Source organism: Ochotona curzoniae, unplaced genomic scaffold, assembly GCF_017591425.1.
Source record: "Ochotona curzoniae isolate NIBS_2020 unplaced genomic scaffold, NIBS_Ocur_1.0 contig_2599, whole genome shotgun sequence".
NCBI lineage: Eukaryota > Metazoa > Chordata > Mammalia > Lagomorpha > Ochotonidae > Ochotona > Ochotona curzoniae.
In genome coordinates this window covers 5,796,662-5,821,107 of record NW_024465520.1, presented here as the reverse complement: position 1 = coordinate 5,821,107, position 24,446 = coordinate 5,796,662, and the positions used below count along the sequence as shown (strand labels likewise).

At 42.2% G+C, this 24,446-nt stretch overlaps 2 protein-coding genes across 3 annotated transcripts in view; both read right to left on the bottom strand.

The window, feature by feature from the left end:
• CPA3 (carboxypeptidase A3) overlaps positions 1-6,313 on the bottom strand; it is a 28,647-nt gene extending 22,334 nt beyond the window's left edge. For both annotated transcript variants that reach the window (XM_040974759.1, XM_040974760.1), the window contains exons 1-3: positions 6,229-6,313; positions 6,070-6,145; positions 3,321-3,445 (exon numbers count right to left, since the gene is read on the bottom strand). In XM_040974759.1, the coding sequence (XP_040830693.1) occupies positions 3,321-3,445; positions 6,070-6,145; positions 6,229-6,296 (269 nt within the window). In that variant the 5' untranslated portion in view covers positions 6,297-6,313. The remainder of the gene's footprint in view (positions 1-3,320; positions 3,446-6,069; positions 6,146-6,228) is intronic.
• Positions 6,314-11,170: 4,857 nt separating this feature from the next.
• CPB1 (carboxypeptidase B1) overlaps positions 11,171-24,446 on the bottom strand; it is a 31,025-nt gene continuing 17,749 nt past the window's right edge. Inside the window, exons 10-11 of the mRNA XM_040974758.1 lie at positions 14,272-14,356; positions 11,171-11,529 (exon numbers count right to left, since the gene is read on the bottom strand). Coding sequence (XP_040830692.1) covers positions 11,342-11,529; positions 14,272-14,356 — 273 coding nt within the window. The 3' untranslated portion in view covers positions 11,171-11,341. The remainder of the gene's footprint in view (positions 11,530-14,271; positions 14,357-24,446) is intronic.

Sequence of the window (24,446 nt, the reverse complement as noted above, 5' to 3'; positions counted from 1 at the left end):
AACCTAGACACATGTGACTTTGGTGCATTAAAAGGAGCCCTTATAGGAACGCCGTATAACGAAAGGGAGACCCTTGTCTTCAGTAGCTTGTGTGAGATTTGCAGTATTGGCCAAGTCTTGCAGAAACCTGTCTGCCAAGATCAGGAAGCAGACAAGAAGTTCAGAGAAGAGGCGTTTGACATTGTCCAGGATATTTCCCTTGACAATGTGTAGTGCAGTGGAGATGATGGCCATAGACTGTGTGTGTGTGTGTGTGTGTGTGTGTGTGTGTGTGTGTGTGTGTGTGTGCGCGCAGTGGTAGGGCATGTCAGGGAGGCCGACTCATAGCCAGGGTGCCTGATAAGCTGGTCTGGGCTCTTGGTGCAGTGCAATCGAACAGGGGCTACTCATGAAGCATGAGCTCATGTTTCTGCTCCATCCAGTGTGCCCCTAGTTACTTTCTCTCTGGGTTGCTGTGCATCAAATGCCACACTAGGTGGCATGGATTTCCTAAAATGTAAGGCACACATTATGTGTTGGATTAGAAACTTTAAGGCGGTAACACCTTTGCTAGTTAGAAAGGAGAGAACATGGCAACATTTTGTGGTTATCGACTATTGTGTTGCATTGCCTTTCCTGTATCAGTATTGGTACAGTAAAGGATTGATGCAAGGGGCAATTTTATGGTCCCAGTTAACCTCAAAGAAACACACTTTGATTTTTAACAAGATTTATTTATCTGAAAGGCAGAGTATCAGAGAGGGAGAATGAGAGGACAGGGGAAGGGAGAAAATGAAAAAGATCCTCTATCTGCTGGTTCAATCCTCAAATGGTTGCAATGGTCAGTCCAGGCCAGACCAAAGTCAGAAGCTTCCTATATGTGTGACAACAATCTAAAACCACGGGCCATCATCTGGTGCCTTCCTGGGTGCAAAAACAGGGTGCTGCAGCAGAAGCAGGGCAGCCAGGACTTGAGCTGGTGATCATATGAGCTGCCGGCATACCAGGCAGCAGCTTAAACCATTTCAACCACAAAGCTGGCTCCTAACTCACTCTTTTACTTATCTGCATCTTGCATATGAGGTCAATGAAGTGGGAAGGTGTTTGTTAACTTCCCGCTATATGAGTTGAATGGTGCTTGACCCAATCAGCCCTGCTACAGAAGTCACACTCTTTCCTACTCCATTCTTGTGTTTTCCATGAAAACCAATTCTTCTTCAACATTACAGCAGCAGTACAGACATGTCACAGTGTTGGGCAAGCAATACAGAAAATGTGAAGAAGAAGAAAAAAAATGAATGCAATGACACACTGTCGTGATTTATTTAATATGATTGGGTGTAGACTTAGATATGACTGAACATTGTTAGGCAATTACATATCAATACTAAGTATTGATGATTGTGGTGTTACTTTGGTATATATCTCCTTTGCATTTCTCACATAATCTTATATGGATCTTAATAAGATTTTATTTAATTGTACCATTTGCACTTTTATTGTGTCAATGATTGTCTCCCAAATCACCTTTCATTAAACCTTTATTTTCTGATTTTACCTTTTGATCAAAGCAAATACAGACTATTTGAAGTGCAAAAAAAATATGTAGTGCTAACACTAGGGGTTTCAACTCCTGAAAAAAATAAGCTGTTTGCCCCTGAGATGTGGTCCAGTGGCTGCGTTTTCCTTTTGACCTCTGTCCACCAGCCTGAAATTGTGAGATCCCCTACTAGCTTTTGGGCTTCGCCTCTCATGATTTTCATGAAAATGTAAATACGAATGAAGCAAGTAGGCTGTTTAAAAAAAAAATAAAATCTTGGTTCCTAATTTAATTTTCTTAAAACTGAAAAAACATCACACATGGATGATTTAAACTAAGTAGTAGTTTATATGCACCATCTAATGAAGGGTGTCGAGATAAATTGCTGTGTCAAACCAACCTCTTAATCTGGTTTCATTCAGCCGGGTGCCTGGGTCCGGCCAGATGTTTCTGTGCTGGGAATCCCTCTTCTGTTGCTGACTGACACCAAAGAGCACATGTAATTAATATGCAAATAAAATTATCTGTATAATTAGTACTCTGAGACAAGATTTTAAATAGTTCTTGTCTGCACAGATCACTTTACATATTTATATTTTTGAGGAAGGTAACTATCTAATTATGTGGCTTTCCCACAACTGTGGCTAATTTGGGTCAATTTAAAAAAATCATGTTTTAATTAGGCAAAACTAATTTTTATAGGTAGTTTACCACCTCGGTTTCTGATGTAGCTAGCAGGAAATCATCCTGGTATGTGGCAAAGTGAAAAATACACATTTGTCAATGTCTGGATTTGGTTAGAATCATTTCAAAGTGGGAGCGATGTGGAGGACCAAAGGGGGGACAGGGTCTGTGTGAGCTATTTGATGAAAGAGAAGGATTTCAGCCATCTCTCTGGGTGTTGGCTTTGACAAGGGTCTAGATGGGTCTGTTTAAATGAAATGAAGAGAGCCACGTGGTAACTAGGGCACTGGCTTCTCAACTGGCAGGAGACTGTAAGCAGGGCTTCAGGATGGGGAAGGAGCAGGTGCTTTCAGGGGCAAGCGGCAAGATATCACCAGCAATGAGTCCATAATGTGTTATGAATTCCTGCAGTCTGGGAGGTGCATTTCTGAAAGATTTCTTGTTCACTGCCTTGAGCCTGGATTGTACAGATCTACATGTTGGTGCCCAAAAGATTCCAATTTCCTCTTATCTCTCTGTAGGGCCAGAAGGATTCATTTCTGCATCTTTGGCTGTTTGAGATTCTCTGTTTTGATCTAAACCTGTTTTTATTGCCTTCTCTGAGGGAGAATTTCTTTCATAGAGAAGCAGTTCTTCATTATATATTTTATATGACAATACTTCTGGTTTATAGGAGAGCACTTCTTTTTTGGTCTCCTGGTCTGGGTCAGGAGAATTCAAATACAAAGAATTGGGTGCTGGTCAGAAGTGGGCACTCATGAAGTCTGTGTTGATGATACACTGGTTGTGCTGATGGCTAAGCCTACCCCTGCCTGTTCACAGGGGCTTGATTTTTAAAGAGAGGCTTGCTGGCCTTGGAGTGGGCAGCTGTAGGTAACTGTCACTCTTGCAGATCAGAGAGAATGTTAGGTGTTGGGGCGAGCCACAAGGCTTGATCTTGCCTTTTCAGTAAGGTGTGCACTGACAGACGGGAAGTGGGTGTGAACATTATTGTACAAAGAGCTTTATTCTGGGGAAGACTCAATGACAGCAGTTCTATTTTAATACTTTGTTTTTAAATTCAAGGGTCCCCAGATTTTAAGTATCCATGACATTTGAATATTGGCATAGGACTTACTCATAATGCATGTCATTTTGATCCAGGGCGGACTGGACAGGCTGGGAGTCCTTCTCTCTAACTCGGAAATCCACTGTCATGTTAGCAGCCACGTGGTGGGAAGCGTCTGGATGCCAGAAGTCCAGCTACAGAGATGAATTCAGTGTTAGGCATCATTGTACATCTGCTTATCCAGTATATGTTGATAAGAGAATGATCATATTATACTTCATGAAAGGAATTTGGGGTTCAGTGTAATTAAGATATGGACCCTTCTTCCTATAGGCTTATGAGCTTTTTGCAAATGTTTAACAACAGTTGACTAGTAGGGACTTGGATAGAAATTATTTGTGCTGATCACTTCTTTTCAGGACTTTGTAAATTGCATCCATGGAAGCAAAAAGGCTGAATAGCTCTTTTGGAGAATCTGTTTGCTTCCAACATTTTGAGGTTGAATAGGATTATTTCACAATTGATTTAACTATAGCATCTGGATCTAATTGGGATTTATATTAAACATCTGTCTCCCTTTCTTCGTGGCCAGCCCTCAAAACCAGATGTCCCTGTAAACTCAAGAATTCCTGGAAGGTTTGTATCCAACAGAAGGGGTAGTCTCCAAGCTCTGTTATTATTTTAGAAATATGTTCTTGAGAAAATGAGTAAAACATTTTTTTGTGTTTCATTTCCCTCCCCTGTAAAATGGGCCTAATAGCTAAGGGGTGTTGTGAAGATGGTGAAATGAAGTTAAGGTCTGGGGCATCACAGACATTTAACAAGTGTTAATTTCCTTCTATCATCTTTCACTAACTTTTGGAAATTAGCTTAAATGAGCCCAGAAGGAAAACATTCAGATTAGAATGACTTTGAGAAGATTCTAATTCTTGTAGCTGTTCAAAAAATCATACTGAGGGCTCGGTGTGCTATACTAGGTGCTAAAGTCCCTGCCTTGGATGTGCCAGGATCCCATATGGGTGCTGATTCATGTCCTGGCAGCCCCGCTTCCCATCCAGCTCTCTGCTTTGTGGTTTGGGAAAGCAGTTGAGGATGGCCCAAAGCCTTGGAACCCTGCACCTGCGTGGGAGACCTGGAGGAAGTTCTTGGCTTAGGATCAGTTCAGCTCTGGCTGTTGGGCCACTTGGGAGTGAATCAGTGGATGAAAGATCTTTCTCTCTGTTCCTCCTCCTCTCTGTATATCTGACTTTCCAATAAAAATAAATACACCTAAAAAAAAGAAAAATGATATTGAGCGTGAACCAAGTAAATAAAGTAGAGATTACCAACCTGGTAGAAGTGAAGAAATTGCTGTTTCTACCACACCAACATTGTGGGCATGTCCAAGTTTGCATGGCTCTCTTAGTAGCACCCACTGGCTCACTCAATTATGGGACAGAAAGAGGTTGTTATGAACCAACCAATATGTGTGTTTACTTTAACAACTACAAGGTGAGCTGGGCATCAGAGATGCAGAATGATTTAAAGTCAAGGTGGGCCTGTGGTTTAATTGTAAAAGCAATTTCTTTGTTCTGGTGGAGCAGGAATTTAGGGCTTAGTGATTTTAATGAGCATTTATTAAGCACCAGCACAGAGCTCGGTTGCCATGATTGTAGAGGCGAGTTTGATGTGGTAGATAGAACCATGTATGCATGCTGCCGGCATGTCAGCTCATGCTAGGGGAAGAAGAGCGTTCTGGGAACACAACAACCAACCTAGACTGACTCAGTGAGAACTGATAGAATACTGTCTCAGAGGCTGCCTGGGCAGGGCCTTGGAGACCACGGAGGAGCTAGCCGGGTTAAGGAGAGAAGCATGTGCTAGGTTCCACCTGAAGCTAATTTAGTCCTTAATGCAACCATAGGGATTAAGCAGGAGTATTAGCCCTTATTAGCAAAGGAGAAACAGTGAGATGTGGTGTGGTTCCATCATTTACCCAAGGCCCACAAGAGCTGGGATTTGAGCCTAAGCACTTGACTCTGAAGAACATGCTCTGTCTCTTCTAGGCTGCTCTTCGATAAACAATCAGCTCCAGTTGGAAAAAGAACATTGTGAAGCTGTAGAGAGAGCAATCAGACTGCATGCAAACTTGGTTTTGTAAAAGTTAAGACCAGAACCACGGCCTCTTGATCATTTGCTGTACTGTTTTTGAACCTTAGGATTTTTAAAAGACTAAATTTCATAATTTAGTGAACATCTGTTAAGAGAATTTGAAATAGCATACGTAAGGTGGCTCACACAGCATGCCTTGGGTATAGGAACCACTGAATAATGATCAAATGATTGTTTTAGCTTGTGGGATTTTTAAAAGACTGGTCTAATTTTAAGAAAGCTCTTTTAAAGTGGGCCTGAATTTGGAGAAAGTCAAGCCTCAAGATTGGCTGTTACATTGGCATACCTTAGCATTCTAGCTGGGACTTGAACAGGTACTGTGTCACCAGAGGAGACTGTGGTGGGAGTAGGATGAAGTGTGTAAGGTTGGGCGAGGCACAGCAGGGAGAGAAAAGCGGTCCTGATGGTGGTGTTAGAGTGTTCCTTTAGTTCACAATTTTACCTAGAAAAATCTGCAAAGCTTTTAGGACAGAAAACAGGAGCGTAGTCTAGGAGGCAGGTGCGCTTTGTGGGTGAGGCGCTGAATGACCTAATAGCACCCACCCTTTCATTTCCCTTTTACTTGGCTATCCCTGGTCACCCCATGGGCAAAAAATAAAATCTAAAGCAAAGCAACTTTTAGAGAACAGAAAAAAAAAAGACACAACTTTCTTCTAAATACTCTTACCTCATGGGTTTTGGCTAAGTCTTTGATGATGTTTGCTTGCTTCTCATCCTGGAGCTCCACGCGGAGTATCTTGTCCCTTTAAGAAGGCAAAAGAGAAAAAGCTCTGTGAGCTGCAAAGAAACATTCCCCAGTCCTGGAACACCAGACGGTGAGATTTACCTGTCAAAGCGGACAGGGGCCATGGCCAAAGTGGTTGTGATCAAAGCCACGTGCAGAATGAACCTCATGATTCTCCTGTACCTGCCGTGAGAGCCCTCTGCCGATTTTGCTTTTATGCCTCAGCCTTTATCTTGGGCGGTAGCTGATTTCCTCTGAGGGTTCTGTGCGTGCACTGTCCCTTCCTCCTATTCTTCCCCTTCTGGGGATTCTGTCAGTTGGGGAGGGAAAGCACAGAACACTAGCACTGAATGCCCATGCTAGTCCTCCGCACCTTTTCCAGAAGGGAATGCCATTTACAAAGGAGGGGAGGCAAGTCATGGTAGCAAATACTTTGCTCAGATGAAAGGGTCTGGTGTGTGCACAGAGCTGGCACTGGGAACCAGTTCCTCGTGTTCGAAGGGCCTGCACCCACCACTGTGCTTGTAGGGACGGGTGGACTAAATCGGCCTTAAGTTTGCATTTGGACTCCAGAATGGTTTAGCCATCTGGCCACAAAATTGTGGACAGTGGTTCTTGAATGTAAAAATTCTATCTTTGCAGTCAGATTATGAATTTTTAAAATACAAAGAATGTGTGTATTAAAGATGCTATGAGTTCTACAAGGCATACATGTGTTTGCATGTAGATTTTACGGTGGTTACACTTTGCCACATTTTCTCCTACCAAGCATTCTAGGACGAGTGACAGCACATACATCCAAATTCCTTTCCCCATTCTCTTTTCTGTCAGAGGCAACTTTGATTCTGCTTATATTAATGAATTCATTTGTAACACAGAGTGACTGAGAAGGAAGGGTGGACTGTGTCAGCCAATGGACTCAACTTGGGATCAACTAGTAAAGACAAGCTGAGCCCTGAGAATGTGATTCTAGACCCATAAGAATTCTGCAATTCAGTCCAGAAAAGTACTCTTGGTATTTCTTGGCCACATCATTGGGGAAAGGAAGTCTCCAATGGTTAGTCTGTGCTGTTGGTTAAATGATGCTTTGGGACATAAGAGAGCTGGAGCTGAAAGAAGGGGCCAGGAGCTGTCCTGGGTTCTCAGAGCTGGTGGAAGTTAAGGAATGAAGGAACCCTCAACAGCTTGGGGCCAACACCAAGGCTGGGAGAGGAGTCTCAGCTGACCCTGGTCACCTGGGCAGCAAGGACTAAGACAGCCCCTTTCCTGTTTTCCTGGGGTTAGCTTGGGTAAGTGGAACTCTCAGCTGGTTAGCTGTTTCAGTAGGCAGGAATGACAGCAAGCTGTTTCAGGTGTAGGAAATTTCACACACATGAAATTTCACAAAAACATATTTGTATCTTTGTTTCCTAGTTTCTTATTTAAAAAAAAAACCAAAACCTCACATTTATCCAATCTCTACATAAAGCACTTAACTAAGGGACTTTGGCACGTTCTTAGGGTCACCTACGTGAGTTCTATCTTTGGAGCACAGGATCTCTGAGTTAGGGGTTGATGTTATCTTCCAGAGCAGGACAAGAGAGCATCGCATGGCACTGAGACTTCACAGTGCACCTTGGTCAGGACACTTGGGTCACGACGGGTGAGTTAGTCCTCTAGCTTGTAACATGGACATTACTTAAATAGAGTGGTAGTCATTGGAGGAAATAAATTATATAAATTAAATTTATTTTCTTAAATTATCAGCAAAATCATTGAAACAGTGATAGGAATTTTTCTTTTTTATATGCAATGATCTCCATTGAAACGAAGCAATATTAGATGATTTTGCAGTTTGCTTGATAAATTGAAGCACTTGCACTGCTACCATCTAGTGGTCAGTTAGTGAATTGATCATTCTTGGAAATGTGATGGATGGTTGTGGCTTCAAGGCATATGTCATCATATTTAAAATATACATATGAGGAAGGATCTGGGCTTCTTCCATCCCATGTGGGAGATCGGAAAGGGAGTCGATGACCTCAGAGTTCTCGGCTTCCGAAGGCACTCCAATTCCCCGTGGCCTCCTTGGCAGTTGGAATATAGCCCTTGGTGCCTGTACGGATAGTCCTAGGTGAAGATCTGGGAGTCTCCAGGGTTGGGATACAAGCCGCCTCCTGTCCTCCTGCTCCACTCTGGGGTGCCCCCGCTGCTCTTTGTGTAAGACCTCCTGTTAAGAGGTTGTCAGGATGGAAGAAGACCATATCCTCCCTCACAGGATGTAATGTCATTGGAACAACAGCCGGGAACCCTGAGCAGTCCTCAGAAACAGAACAGTAAACTTCCTTCAGGACTCAGGAGGGGAGTTGCTCTGGTCCTTACTTAGTTCCAACTTTGGATCTCCACCCCTCTCTTGCAATGACCATCAAGGTCGCTCCAGGTTCCCCCAACCAAAAAAATTAGATTAGATAGACAGAGACCAATAAGGAAAGCTCAGAACTAGACAGGAAACAGTCAGCTTGGACTCACATATACCTTACTAGGTAGGACACAAAGATTAGTTATTCCTCACCAAGGTATTGAAGATTTCTCTGCACACCACTCCTAAAACTGTTCTGCGTCTCAATTGTTAACATATGCCTTGTTAGAGTTATAAGCCGGTTTGGAGTATCCTAAAATTCATCAAGTTCAGTAAAAATTATGCTTCAATATTATTAACTGCTAAATATAAAAATGAAAATAGACACGAGGCAGCTGAATAGTACCCTATAATCATTCTAAGGTGTTTAGCAGCCGGTTGTATATAAACAAAAATTGAAAAGTCAATGAAATAGTCACAGGATGTGGTTAAGAGCTTGCATTTTCTAACATATTGATCACTCAATACCATGTCAGTTAATTCCATGATGTTGTAAATTGTTGTTGATGTTATATAGTGGCTTTTCATTGGAGGGGATGATATTCTGCCAGCTCTACTCTCAGGCCAGGGACAGTCTCCCCAAGAAACTGTTGAATTGATCTGGACAATAAGATGCTGGACTCTATGCATGGTACATGCTTGCAATGAAGGAATCATGACTGGATTTGAACTGTAGTACTGCAACAATGTAGAGGAATCCACCATGAGGGGAGGGCAAGAGGAGGGGTTAGGGGAATCCCAGAGCCTATGAAACTATGTCATAAAATGAAATTAAAAAAAGAAGTAAAAAATATATGTATATGTATTTTATATTCCTTTGTGAGACATAGAAAGCTCAGTCTTCTGTCTGTGATTCATTCCCAGATGCCTACAACATTCAGGACTGGATCAGAAAAATCACCAGGAGCTGGGAAATCCAATTGGGATCTCCCACGTGGATGGACAGGGACCCAAGTCTTTGAGCTACTGTAAGCTGTCCCTAAAGTGTGTGTCATCAGTAAGCTAGATTAGAAGCAGAGGTGGGACTGTTATAGGTATCTTAACACATTATTTTCTCTATGGAACCCTATTTTTACTAGAAGCCACATAGAAAATGATATACTAAGAATTTGTGATTTTAAGCCAAGAGATGCCCCTATTTTATAACCCAAATAATACTATTTTACCTGAAATCTTGAAATCAGAACAATACTTTCCATCATTAAGTTGTACAGTTCTAAATCTAGAAAACATCAAGCTATGTGTGCTGTACAAGAATGACTTTTTAATCTTTCCTTAGTCCCAATTGCCTAGGCATTGTCACTGGTTCCTTCCTTTCCCACTTGCAATCTGCTTTCTAAACCATGAATTGGTTGGCATTTAAATAAAACAAAACAAATTAACAAACAAACAAAACTGGTGCCAGTGTTGGTTGTAGTTGTTGCCTGTGATGCCAGCTCCATTTCTGATCCAGCAACCTGCTAATGGCCTGAAAAAAGCAGCAGAAGATGGCCCAAATCCTTTGGCTCCCACACCCAGAGCAAGCTCTTGGCTGCTGTCTCCTGGCTGCTGACTGCCATCTGTCCCAACCCCGGGTGTTGTAGCCATTAGGGGAGTGAAACAGCAGATGGAAGATTCTCTCTTTTCTTTTTTTTTTTTCTTGAAGATTCTTTGTCTCTTCCTTTCTTTGTATAACTGTTATTCAGTAGCATGTTATTTAACTTCATGGCGTTGTAAATTTCTATTTTTCTTCCTGTTGTTGATTTTCTATCATGGCTGTTCATTTAAGGGGATGTACCGTAACTGTGTAATGGAGACTATCATATCCAGATGATTGAGGATACAATACGCATGTATCTCTACTTCAAGACAAAGATGGACTCCCAGTAAAACTGTTTACTATATCTTGACAATAGGATGCTGGATCCTGTCATTGTCCATGCCTTCAACGATGGACTTATGACTGTTTATGAAGAAGTATACTATTGTAATATAGGGCAGATCAGTGATGGGAGAGGGACTTGAGGAGGGGGCAAAGGAAGACCCAGAGCCTTTGGAACCATATCATTCTTCATTTCTCCAAGCTCTGTCCTCACTGTGTTTCTTCTTACATGGGACAAACATATCCTATGTTTGAACAGACTTTTGCCTTTGTCCAGCTAATTGTGCTCATTTTTTTGTAGACTTTTTATATGTTCTTTCTGTGTAGGACACTCAGGACTTATTTGTTTAATCTAAATTAAATAGCTAATTATTAACAGAATTAAATATCATTTTAATGTCTGTTTTCCTGACAACCTATACATCCAATGAAGGCATGCATGCTATCTCTGTTTTTCTTTGTTATGTCTTCAGATGCATAGCAAAGTCCTTGGCATATGGTCTACAGCTCATAAAACAATGTGAATGAGCTACTGTGAAAACTAAATCAAGATGATGTCTTTTCATCTATGCTAGATTTCACAACCTTAAATTTTCCATTATGTTTCTTGTTACTTGTATGTATCCCTTTATAAAGTCTCTGCACTTGGCCAGTGCTGCCCGAGGCTCCAAGGGGTTTGACTCCTGTGTGAATGACCACATGATTACCTGTGCACAGCTTGCTCCGTCATTTGTTCTCACCACTTCCTCCCCATCACCAAATAAGTAGACAACCTCTGGGGTATCCCATTAGAATGATTTGATTTTATTATGATCAGTATTAAAAGATCCACATAGCTAACAGACCCAGAAAGCTTAAACAAAAGATTGGAATCTGCAAAGCGCCTGAGCAAAAAATTCAGGATAGGAAAGAGATGCACAGTAAGCATTTTGAAGCAAGTTTTGTGGCATCTTCCACTAGTACAGATTGTCCAGGACGTAGCTGGCGATGTGATTGACTGCCACCAATGTTTCCTCACAGGTGGCTTGGATCTGGGATTCAGGAAGTGCAAAGCCATATCTGCCTGTGTCCCGGAGCTCAAAGGTGAAGGAATATTTGATACCTTGGTCATAGGCCCAGTCGTCAGAACCTCCTGCAGCAGGATCTGAAATGGGCAATGAGCAGAGACATACAAAAAAAGTTTAAAATGTTGAAATCTAGAAAAATTGTGTTTCCTTTTATGATTACAAATGTTTGACTATGCCAAATGGTCTGAGCAGGCCAATTTTCTAGTACACTGGATCATTAAAGAATTTGGAGGGCTATATAAGAAATTAACTTAATCTTACCTGTAGACCTACTTTGTAGAAATGATGTATTTAACACTTGAGAAAGAATGTAATTTGTATTATAAAATTAGTAGAGTGCTTACCTGTTATGCAAAATGACAGTACATAGCATGTAATTTTCTTAATAAGATTTGTTGATTTTTATCCAAAAGGCAGATTTACAGAAAGAGACAAAGAGAAAGATCTTCTGTCTGCTGGGTCGCTCCTCAAATGATTCCAATGGCCAGAGCTGAGCTGATCCAAAGCCAGGAGCCAAGAGCCTCTTCTGACTTTGGGCCTTCCTTTATTGCTTTCCCAGCAGAAGCAGGGAGCTGGATGAGAAGTGGAGCAGCCGGGACTAGAACCAGCAACCATATGGGATCCTGGCACTTGTAGGCAGAAGATTGGACAATTGAGTCATTGTGATGGTCTCTTACTATATAACTTGATAAAAATTGATGAAGATACTTCAAATTTCAGGGGAAAAAAGATTTAAAAGTGTTTATTTTACTGCAAAAAAAATTTTAAAAGCATGCATTTTTTTTGTAATATGCATGTAAGACATTTTCCATGAACTTTTGGAAGTACACTCATGCTGTAATTTGGATATTAGTTTGAAGGTGGAATGTTCCCCCAAAGGCTTCCTGTTAAAGGCTTAGTCTCCAGGGTCTCGTGTTAGTGCTAAGAAGGTGGAGACTTAATTTAATTATGATGTTTAGAGGTGTGGCCTTTGAGAGAGAGAAGATTGGATAAAGTTGCTGTGGTGGCAGGATTGAATCATGATGGCCTTGTAAGGAGAGATGCAGACAAACACCCCTTTTGCCACGTCACGCTCTGCCCCACCTTGTCGCTCTGTTAGCCAAAGCACTATTCCAAGATGCAAAATAACCGGGCTACTTCATCATTACTGTTGACCTTTGCAGTCACGCACTACCGTAAGCCTTGTGGTATTTCCTTGTGAAAAGTTCATGGAAGTCTACCGTCCAGGAAAACAAGGAAAGCTGCATGGAATCATGGGAGAAGGAGAAATTGGAGCAGCTGGCATGCAGTCCTAAGACATCAATTTGTATCTTCAGTGTCGATACTGGCATACATGGCAATTGTTCAGTTAAAAAAAAAGCCTGTTGTTACTAACCTTTAGGCTGTGTACTGTTATGAATTTCTCTTTTATGTATTCAAGCAATGATTGTACAGCCCCCATGGACAGCAGGCCGTGGGCTCAACTCTGGACAGGCCAGGTGCAAGGGGAGACACTGCTGCTGCCCTGCTCGCCTGGTCGGCATGATGAAATAGACACCTTGTTGAACTAGTTTGAATAAAGTGTACAGGACAGGACAATATATAACTAGAAAGGTTATTTCTACTAGAACATCTTTAGGAAGACACTATAGCCCTGTGCTTTAGAGTAGTTTAAAACATGATGAGAGATGCAAGTGTTGTTGTGAATTTTGAGGTCAGGTAAAGCCATTGCCTGTGACAGCAGCAGCCCATTTGGGCACCATTTGGAATTCCAGCTGCTCAGCTTCCAATCCAGCTCCCTGCTCATGTGCAGTAGTAGTTCTTAGGCCCTTGTTACCCATGTGAGAGACCCTGATGAAGCTGCTGGTTCTTGGCTTTGTTCTGTCCCAGCCCCAGCCATTGTACCTATACAGGGAAAGAACCAGTGGAGGGAAGACTTTTCTCTCTTTTTGCATCTTTCAAATAACTTCAAATAAATCACATCCTTTAAATGACAAGAATGCAGAAAATTGCATTCTACACAGAACTATAAAAAAAGAAACAAAACCAAAACAATCCAGTCACTTAGACTTGGAGTCTTCACAGCTGTGCTAGAGGGTCCTGGATGATAAAACCACAGAACTAGGACAGAAAGAAATCTTTTGAAGGCTGGGAAGTGGATCTGCCATATCCACGGCTCCAGGGAGTAACTTCCTTTCTGCCATTTGCTTGCACACACTGGTGGGCAGGTCAGAGAGACTGATGCCTGCCCATGGGAAGGTGGCCGTGTCTGACCCCATCAGCCTGGAAGACACTCCCTTTCTGTTTCCCAGTCACCGTCCTTCCACATCAGTTGTCAGTCACACTGGGGTGGGGGCAGTGGCTGGGTTTGTCCTTGAACTTGTTTGCTCCATATGCGTAGAACCTCAGCCACTGCGTCACCATGGACTGTTTTTTTCCCCTGGGATCTTTGAATACTATTCTGGCCTCCAGCCTGCTTTTCCCTCTCAGCATTTAGTGGGAGCCTTCCATGTGCTAGATGCTCACTATGCAGAGGTTAAATGTTTCCGAGGTTGAAAGAAAGTAAATATCCTTCCCTCCAAGCCACACCCCCTTTCTGAGTGCTTATTTCAGAAAAGAAAGGAAAGAAGAAAGAAAGAAAGGAAGGGAGGAAGGAAGGGAAGAAGGGAGGGAGATGAAGAAGAAGGGAAGGAGGAAGGAAGGGAGGAAGGCAGGCGGGCAAAAGTGCCTGGAGGCAAAAGCCATATGCTTTAAATATACAGAAAAGCCAAGTTCTGGGAAGTGTTTGTTGGCTTTTTAGTTGTACAGTTTCTGGATGCCATTCTAAAGCCAGGACTCACAGATTGTTGTAGCTCCTGGGCCGTATGTGTACTTGGTGCCGTACAGGGCCGTGAGCTTTTGTACAGCCGCTTTAGCCAGAGCATTCTGCAAAAGAACCAGCAATGAGTAAGTAAATGGCAGACACTGCCAAACACACACCCACCCTTCTATTAATTTCAGACCTTGAAGCTGTTTATGTCACAGTTTGGGCTAGTTGTCTACACTTCAGCATTCAGTTTTTATAGCTAACGGAGTCATGAGATCCAAAGAAGTCTGGCATTCCTAATGTGTATTCCTTAACACTCACCCCGAGCTTCTGTCGTTCTTGTCTTTGGAACTTGTTAAGAGGCCTCATGGCTGGGTGGAAAGTTCAGATTGAGTCTACATCTTTGCAGGCAAACAGACCAAAAGCAAGCACGCGCACACACACACACACCCAATCCAAACAAAACATAGCAAAAGCCATTTGGCACTGTGGTAGGTTGTAAAGCCAAGATGAACTCATGATAGGCTTTTGTGAATTAGCACAGCAGTGTCAGAGACTCCACAGATGAATAATCGGGGACTCAATGCCAACATGGAAGTGCACTGCAATCGGCAGTTCCAAGGCTGAGTGAGAGTTCCAGCTTGAAAGACTTTTTAAGCCGAAAAGTTAGAGAACATTCATCCTGTTTCAAAATGCAGACCCTTGTGCATTCCAGAATGGGGGGGGGGGGCGGGAAGTAGCAAGTGCTACCTTCCAAGTATTCTCTTAGAAGCAGCATCCATTTCTTAGAATCGTTGCCCACTAACCCCCTGCACCAAACTGCCAGAGGCATCCCTGCACCCAGAAACCCTGCCCTGTAAACCTCACTGACATACTGCCTGTTTAAATCAGCTCTCGTAAAGCAAGGCCCGACTCGGTCGTCTCAGGAATACAGATTTGAAAAGTGAGTTGTTTACTATTGGAGAATCAGCCATAACTCATTCTGGTTATGAAACTGGTCTTATTTCATACTTGGGCACCATAGTTCCATCTTGTGCATTTGCCTGGAAAACGGTGATGTTGAAAACAGGATCATCCAAGTTTACAAAGTAGCAACTTCCCTTCCTTGTTATTCTGCTATTAAAACCAGCCTCGCAGAATTTTAGGTCAAATTGATCAGGATGAGATTGTAAGACTCGAGTGCCCATGCTTCAACAGTCAAGTGGCCAATTAGAAACATTGAAAACAGAAAACATCTCACTGATGATGTTCTGTTCGGCACCAATGAAATGATGCAGCTAGTTTTCTGGAACAAACGCTGCCTTCTCAGCTTTGGGCCAGTCATTTGAAAAGTAAGGATTCCATTTCTCCATTTTCCAACTGGGAAGCGGAAGCATGCTTCCTCCTTCCGTGTGCAGTCTTTCCTGTTGTGGTCTAAATGCATTGCCCCCATTGCTTCATCTTACCCTAAGAAACTAGACCTCAACTGCCTCTTGACTCTTGTTTTCAGCTATGACCAGGACAACTTACCAACATTGTGTTAACACTGAGAATAGATTTAAAACCATCCTTCTGAGATGTGAATCATGCTCTGATTTCTACTGTTGTACAGCTTCTGAAAGCTGCTATTCAGCTGTGGGAAGCTGATCATTTTTCTGGGAGGCAGGACCTCTGTCCCTCTCATCTTTTATTCCTTCCCTTGCTGTGCTCTTCAGCCTTCACTTCCGATCTGTTATTTTCTTTCAGTTTTGAATCATTACGTTTAGTTACAAGAAATCTAATGCCTCAGGTCTTGTTCCAAAGGTGAAAGTCTTAAATATGCAAATTTACAAAAGTGAAAGGTTATAAAGGAAAGAGATACTTTACAGACATGACCATTGCCTGTGAGCCTGGCGCCCGCTTGTCCTGCTGCTCCCCTGGCATATTTACTGGAGTGATAAAATGAGTTTCCAGGCAAAACCAAAGGGAGATTGGTAATCTGGTATCTATTCTGAGTCATCTATTCACCAGTAACTCCTGACTGCTCTTAGGCCCCCCACAAAAACCTCTGTTTTCATTTCCTCAAATCAAGCATGTGAAGTGACACCCAAGTGCTTTCCAAGCCTTCCTAGGATGTAGCTTTGAAAAAGTTGCTGTCTTTGAGGCAGTATGGAAGGTTGATGCTAGCCTGGGAGGGCTGCGGCTTGGTTCCTGTGGTTGGTGTACGCAACAGGACCATTTAGTTTGTACTTCAGCGGTTGCCTCTTCTGGTACTCATTTGCCCCCTTATCTTGATATCTCCCTCATCTTCTGAGGGTCACCTCATCATCGCACCTTCAGCAGCTCTAAGCCTTTGATTCAAGTCCAACCTCCTCTTTTGGCCAAGAGTCACAATGCACTCACCGTTCCAGCCTTCTCTTCAGGTGTGCGCTTCCTGCTCTCTCTGATGTACTGCACTGCTTCCCTGTTGGCCCTGCCTACTTCTCTTACCTCTGCGACTCTCCTCACATGAAGGGTCGTGATAGTTCTATCAGATTTAGTTTCATTGTAACTGTGTACGGGACACTGCCTAGGAAGCATGGAGCCCCATTCCTTTGTAGTAGCTCACAAGTCTTCAGTGGTTTTTGTATCTATTTCCTCTGCTGCCCCACCCCACCCTGTGAACTCCTCGTGAGAAGGAATCTTTCCCTATTCATTTTGCATCCTCAGCACGCTGGACAACACCCACCTAGCACAAGGCTGCTGGCCTGAGTCCTATGCTAGGCCTAGAGGCATTGTAAACAGGAGAGACTTGGATGGGATGCTGAGTGCCAAGATCTGCAATGGTTGGCCCGTGACTCACCTGAGTGTGGATTGGGACTCCTCGTGGGGAAGCAGTGGTACCATGCACTGATGGGTGATGGGCTGTGCGTGGACACACTGACACCTTCTGTGTACATTACTTAGCTACCTTCATTAACAAAGAGATCTATGGATTCTTTGTCTCAGCCCTTTCAAGACCAAGAGATCAAATAAAGAAATATAATAAAAGAAGAAAAGAAAGGAGTAGACATTAAGCAACTAAAGTATCATTTTAAGAATTCCAATCATCTTAACAAAAATCCCTGGAAACGGCGTGGGCCTTTTCTTTTGAGGAGTTCAAACAACTTCACAAATGTTACTCATTTATCTTCCCAACATTATCTGTCCACATTTCATCACCATAGAATCTTCTAGCAGAATGGAATGCCATATGGGGCAGCATGCACAGTGGGTACATTCCAATCAAGCTGGAAGACTGACCCCTGCCAGGAACGATAGAGAAAAAGGTGTTCTTGCATTTGCTAAGATGCTCTAGTGGTAACTCCTTTTCCCCTGTGCATTTCTGTATAAAGGGACTAAGGCAAATGACAGGAGACCCAAGAACAACACAGCGGAGGGCATGGTTCTTGTCTTGCATCTTCCATCAATGACACTTTCTGTACTAGCTGTCATTTGAGGGCCATTTTATATCCTTGCTCAGTGTGTTCAAAAAACCTCCCCTAGCATTTACATAAAACCTTAGACTTTACAAAGGACTGTTGATAAGAGCTAGATATTTTTATCCCCATTTTACAGATAAAAGAATTGAAACTCAGGATAAAAGAACTTGCTCAAGGGCACACACAGCCACGTAAGTGGCTGACTTGGGCTAAGTTCTTCTGTCTTCAAATCCTGTGCTCTTTCTCGCTTCTCCTTGTGGCCTTGGAACACTTCAAAAGAAGTGTTGCTGGAGCTGGCTTTAGCAATTGTAAAGAACAGAAGGAAGCTAAATATAGAGAAGCCTCGGAGAAAACTTTGCTTTCAGTCAAGGCCAAACATGACCAGCCTTTATGAATCCTTAGATATGAGATTCCTGACACATCTTATGCATGTTGTCTTTTGTCATCTGTTTCCTTAAAAAGAGGCCTTGGTCCTACAGCAAAAATCAGAGCCTAAAATGTCACTTTTTTTAGCTGAAAGCTGGAGACAGAGACTAAACTAACGCCATGTTTCTCCAAGCTCTGGCCTCCAGGGGCCTGGTGAGATGAAAAAGGAAGGGGTGTTCTTTCTCCTTGACCTGTACTCCCAGGGAACATAGGATAAAATGGCCCCTGTCCCTTGAATGTGCACAGGCTCCCCATTCTACCTGTATGCACACAGCCGGCATGGAGGGGGCTGCTTCTGCCAGTCTTCCAATGACCTCCGATTCAAGTACAAGATAACATAGACTTGTACTAAGACATAGGAAAGAATTTAAAGGAAGTATTTAGTTTCTCATTGGAAGTGTGTGAGTTTAACCATCCCTGTGGGGGGAAACGCGTGCTAATGGAAGCCTCAGAATGATCTTTAACTGCAGGCTCCTTCCTTCTGTTCTGTGATAATGGGGAACTTACACCAAGGGACCGATGAGAAAGCAAACTTTTATAACTGGTGCAAAAGGAGCCCCACTTAGGGACTATACACCAGCTCGGAGGAGAAAGCATTTGGGACTGGGAACAACCTAAGTGTGTCTGGTGAAAATGAGGTTCTGGCATGGGAGTGCAAGACAGGGGTTAGAGAAGCACTTGGTTTAGGAGAGCCCATCAGCAGGGTGGGGATGCCAGAATGTTCTCACTTGAGATGAACCACATTTTTTTTTTCCTTTGGCTGATCTGCGTACATGTTTTTAAGCTCTTTAAAAATTCAAGGCAAATGAGAAGCATGAGTCAGCAGCAGCAGCTGCACTGGCCAGAGGAGCTCTGCTTTGTTTTCTTTGGGGTGAGAGTGGTGCTTCTCTCAAATAAACATTACAAATGAGCACTGCGTACAGGGTTGTGCTGGGGCTCTGCACTGTATTAGTGAGGAGGGTGTGCAATGCTATGAAATTCAAGGCTCTGGCCTGGAATGTAACTTTGTTCTTATCTTTATTTTAAGCACTGTTTCTCAACCTCTGTGTGGACATTTTGGGCCAGAAAATTCTTTGTGGTGGGTGGTGAAGGAGGGAGTTTGGAAGAGGGTCCTGTGTTTTGCGGGGTGTTCATCTGCATCTCCTGACCTTTACCCACAAGATGCCAGGAGAACTCCCACACAGGACAATCAAAACCATCTCCCAAACATTGCCAAGTGTTCTCTCAGGACAGGGATGGGAGGAAACAGGGAGAAAGGGGAGTTAAGTTCGCTGAAGAAAAATACAAAGTGTGTGATTATGGTGACAGAGCTACTTTTAAGTAGATAAGACAACTGTTTATAAACATCTCTGCTAAGTCCTTCTTGCCAGAAATATATGTTACTAGTTAGAGTTACCAGCAAAAAAAACTAAAAACCAAAAACCAAAAGCAACAAGATGCCCATATCAGATAATCAAAGAGTTTGTTCTCAGCTTAAGTCCATGCCATGAAATATTTACAACATGCTTACCGTAAAATCTATCTGTTACTCCTCCAGAAAGAAAGTTAGGCTGAGGGTGCTGTATTGGACCTGGCAATGCTGGTGACCACAGTGTCCAGTCTCACGTTCAAGTCCTTGCATCATCATGGTGACCAAACCTCATCCCGACTTTCCTCACAATATTTACAGCAGGTGGCTCCTTTGCCACTTCTCGCTCAGCTCTTTTGTCCAGTGCCTCCATTGTACATTTGTGGGTTCTTGTTTTTTTTGCTAAAGTACTTAGTCCTCAGTCTCTGTCCCCACCCTACCCCCCCCCCCCAACTCTCACCCACATTGCATGGTTTGGAACAAACTGCATCTTCCGCCCATGGCCTTCATGGAATAGTCCCAGTCCTTATTGCCATATATCCCTCTCCTGAATTCCTACAATGGAAAATAATCGAAAACTCTTGGTTCTATACTTCCCTTGTATGGGTTTATGTAACAATTCTCAGGGTGAGGGATTGGGGATTATACTGAATACTCAATAGGTGCCCACAAAAAATTTCTGATGATTACCCAAGAAGCCATGTCCTGACCAGGTGCTCAGGAGATTTTGAATAGGCCAGCAAATCAGGGTATGTAAATCAGCAACCAGTTCCTTTAACCAAAGGTGCTCTCCTATTGTCACCTAAAATGGTTGCCTTTTCAGGGAGATGAAAAATTCCGAGGAAACTCCTAAGGCAGCCATGTTGTGCTTTGAGCAGCGCTGGTAGGTTGCTTGCAATACCGAGTGACTAGTGAGCTGCTGTGTGCTACTGGACTGAGGCCTTGCTACGCTTGCTATGAGGCAAGGGCTTGGTGACAGTTGTGATGGCCGTGCGTGGCTCTACACTGGTTCATTACCAATCACAACATCTCTTCCCTTTGATCTTTATCGTCGATTGTGGCCATGTGACTTCTATCGTGATGACTCATTAACTAGAACTTTCATTAAGAGCTAATGCGTGAAGTGCCACCTGACTGGAAGGTGTTAGAATTTAAAAAAAAAATGTGTTTCTGTCTTTTGGTCACATTCTGAAACTGTTGCATTTGTTGTGGTTGCTGTCTTCTTTCTCTTGATGAGTATGTTCTCATGAGAATGGACTGGAATCAGAAAAGACTGGAAACCGAGCAGGAAATCCTTAGCAAAATCTAGAGGCAGAGGTCATCATAATGCACTCTGTGCAGTTCAAGATGTTTTCTGATAAATGCTCCTCTGAAAGGTGGTTACTGAAGTCCCATGACAAGTATATGGCCACATGAATGGGTGCGTGCGTGTGTGTGTGTTTGAAAACAGGCAAACTAGAACATTCTTTAGAAGCCATAGCTCTTGACTCAGAGCTATGAGTCTACTGGTTTTGGCTTAGCCAAAGCCTCCTTGTTTCGGCTGGAAAAGGAGAAACAGAACCAGAGAATTTCTGAGCTCTTCCCAGCTACAAAGTTCTAAGTAACTAAGGCAGAGAAGCAAGGCAAGACTCAGGCTCTTGGTTGGCATTCTTACGCAGCGCACTCTTTCTTGTTTGATCTGTCTGGGAAGTGGGGCATGCTACTTGGCTGGATATTCTGCTTGTCTCCTGCTTTTTACATCACTGTGGCACTATTACAGTATTAGCATCATTAACAGAGTCCTGGAGCTGACTGGCGGGAAGGAAAATGAGCCGAAGATGGGGCTTCATAGCAGTATGACTAGGTTTGGGGACCTTGCTGTCTCCTATTTCCTCTGACAATAAAGAAGTCTCACAATTCAGCATTTTATTATGCTTTAGGTGTTTGGAAATGTTGAAATCCTACTGCTCTCACTCTGAGCTGTATGATTTCCTTGAAATTCTGTGGTGGTAGTAGATTTTGGAAGTCTGCACTGAGGAACTGTGCAGGCTTAGGAAGCCATTGGAAACTCCTCGTGTACTTTGTTTCTATTTCTTTAGACAATACAAAACTGCTACAAGCAATTTGCAAAAAGCATTATGTGTATTAGATATCCTTATCATTTCGGGCTTGCACTGCCTGGCTAAAGCTGTATTTTCTGGGAGTCATCTTTGTAATCCATGTCATTATTTTTCCTGTTCTTTTTTTTCCATTGGTCTTTTGTTACCCCCATCTCTGCCTTTCTCTCCTCTGAAGGTTGTCTCCTGATACGAGCAATTACGAAGCTGTGTACATGTAAGATCTTTTGGAAATGAAGCCACATAAATTTTTATCAGGACTTGGATATCAAAGGATTGCTACTTAGAATATGTCCTAAATTGGCTGAGAATGCTAATATAAGTACAAATCAATTTCCTTGAGTCTACAATTTTATTCTCTTTGAAGAATCTTTTTTTTTGCTATAAATTTAACATTATAGATTTATGAGTATAAGGAGAAATAAAAAGCATATCTTTGATTTGGCCAAATTTGATTAGGCCAAATTCTGTGTATGATAGCATCATCATTGTATCTTATAAGGAAATTCTGAGTTATCTATATTGGAGTAAGATACAAGAATTTATTTTATTAATCCTTTACTACATTTAACTTCTGAAGTAGGCACACATTTCTCTATCTAAGAATTAATATAGAGGCATTAGATTTGGATCAAACATTCATCTTTTTTAGATGAAGATTTAATTTCCTCCTTGGAATTCTTATTGCAAATGAAAACTATGAAAATGTCAATATCTTGTCTTTGAGAGACTCAGATTCCCTTTTGATTCTACATGTATTTGTAATTGCGCCATAATTATAAGCTTATTATACCAAAATGTGCTCTGGAAGTAAGTGAACTGGAATTACACAAAATAAGAAAAAGTTGAAAGGATTTCTAGGAACTGAAAAGATAAAAGTTGCTTTGGGGTGCCAAACTAAATTCAAACATGGAGTGAATTAAGTCATCAAATAACATTCACTTTAGGCTCTACTAGTGACATTTAAATATTTCTTTTAAGAGAGCAGACAAAAAATTTAAAGAAAAGATGATTGGAAATTAAAGTAACTTTTAAGTCAGCGATTGTAAGTCTAATTAAATTTTGCATTTTAGTCATGTGAAATTTTTTTATCATGTTTAGAAAAGACAAAAAATGTCATGCACTTTCCCCCTGCATTTATCAGTTTTGTATTAAAATAAACATTTGGTTCATGTCCTGGCTAGTCCCTTCCCTATCATCTCCTTTCCTGTGGCCTGGAAAGGCAAGGATGGCCCAGAGCCTCGGAACTCTGTACCCACATGGGAGACCTGGCAGAAGCTTAGGATCAGCTGGGCTCCAACTGTTGTCACCATTTTGGTGAGTGAGCCAGAGTACTGAAGATCTTTCTTTCTGTCTCTCCTCTCCACAAATCTGATCTGCCTTTCTAATAAAAATAAATATAAATCTTAAAAAAAAAATCTAGAGTAAGATCACTTTGTGGGCCCAGTGTAATTACCTAGTGGCTAAGTCCTTTCCTTACATGTGGGTGCTGGAATCCCATATGGGACCAGTTAGTGTCCTGACTGTTCCACTTCCCATCCAGCTCTCTGTGGCCTGGAGAGGCAGTGGAGGATGGCCCAAAGCCTTGGGACCCTGCACTGAAGTGGGAGACCTGGAATAGGCTACTGATCTCTGATTTTGGATCAGCTCAGCTCCAGCCATTGTGGCCACTTGGGGAGTGAACCAGCAGGTGGAAGATCTTTCTCTGTCTCTCTTCTCTGTAAATCTGCCATTGCAATACAAACAACAATAACTAAATAACTAACTAAATAAAAGATTATGTTGTGGTTTGTGCTTTTGTTTTGTGATAATACTATGAATGTAATTCTTTGATTTATGAAAATATTGATTTACTATTGTTTTATTACCTAGAAATCAAAACAAGGCCTGGCATTATGGCAGAATGGGTTGGAACCACCACTTCCAACGCAGGCATCATATATGGGTGCTAGTTTGAGTCCTCCAGGAAAGCAATGGGAGATGGCTGAAATCCTTGGATCTTTGTGGGAGACAGAGCTGGAGTTCCTGGCTCCTGGCTTCAGCCTTATGTAGTCCTGCCCCCTGAGGTCATTCGGGAATTTATCAGTGGTGGAAGATCTTTCTCTGTCAACCACCATCTCTTTCTCTCTGTCCATCTCCCTTCTCTCTTTCTCTGTAACTCTGACTTTCAAATAAATGAATAAATAAATAAATAATTGAAACACAAATTTGAAGGACAAGATTTTGAACAGCACCCTCTTTTCTCCAGTTTCCTTTCCTTGTTTTTAAATAACGAAGAGATTATTAGGGAAATGTCTTGGTGACTCAGGTTGTACTTGGAACATTTTCACATCAGTTGAGGCACAAACAAATTGGTTCAGTAAATTGTCTGACTTTGAGTTTTGAGTCTTCTCCTGGACAAAACTTCTACAGGAGAGAGCAAAAATTATCCATGAAGTTCCAAAGGCAGAACTTACTGGCTTTTTAATGGGTAGTTTGTAGACGTGTAGGGGATTATAATACAAGGGTATTGTTGCATGCAGCCAGTGGTCAAAAAGCTGTTTCATAATATACCCTAACTTATGTAAGGCATGGGATATTAACTTTTTCCCCATATAGAAAATGTACCGAACCTAGTGGAATGGCTCAATTCAAAAGAGCACTTTAAGCTTTTCTTTTCATTTGAGCTGTTAATATTCATGTTTAGGACTAGCTCTCACACACTGGTTGTATTCATTGTAGCTGTGTTTCATGTATTTTACAATTTTAGCCTTGACATTTACATCACTAACTCATTAGCCTTTAGTTATTATGGCTGACTTTTTCGCTCCTGATGTGATACTATTTAAATATGCCCATAGACATTAAGCAAGCCACATACTCTCTCCTGTTCATTTATGATGGTTAAAATCTGGGACAGAAAGGAGATATTGACCAAGCC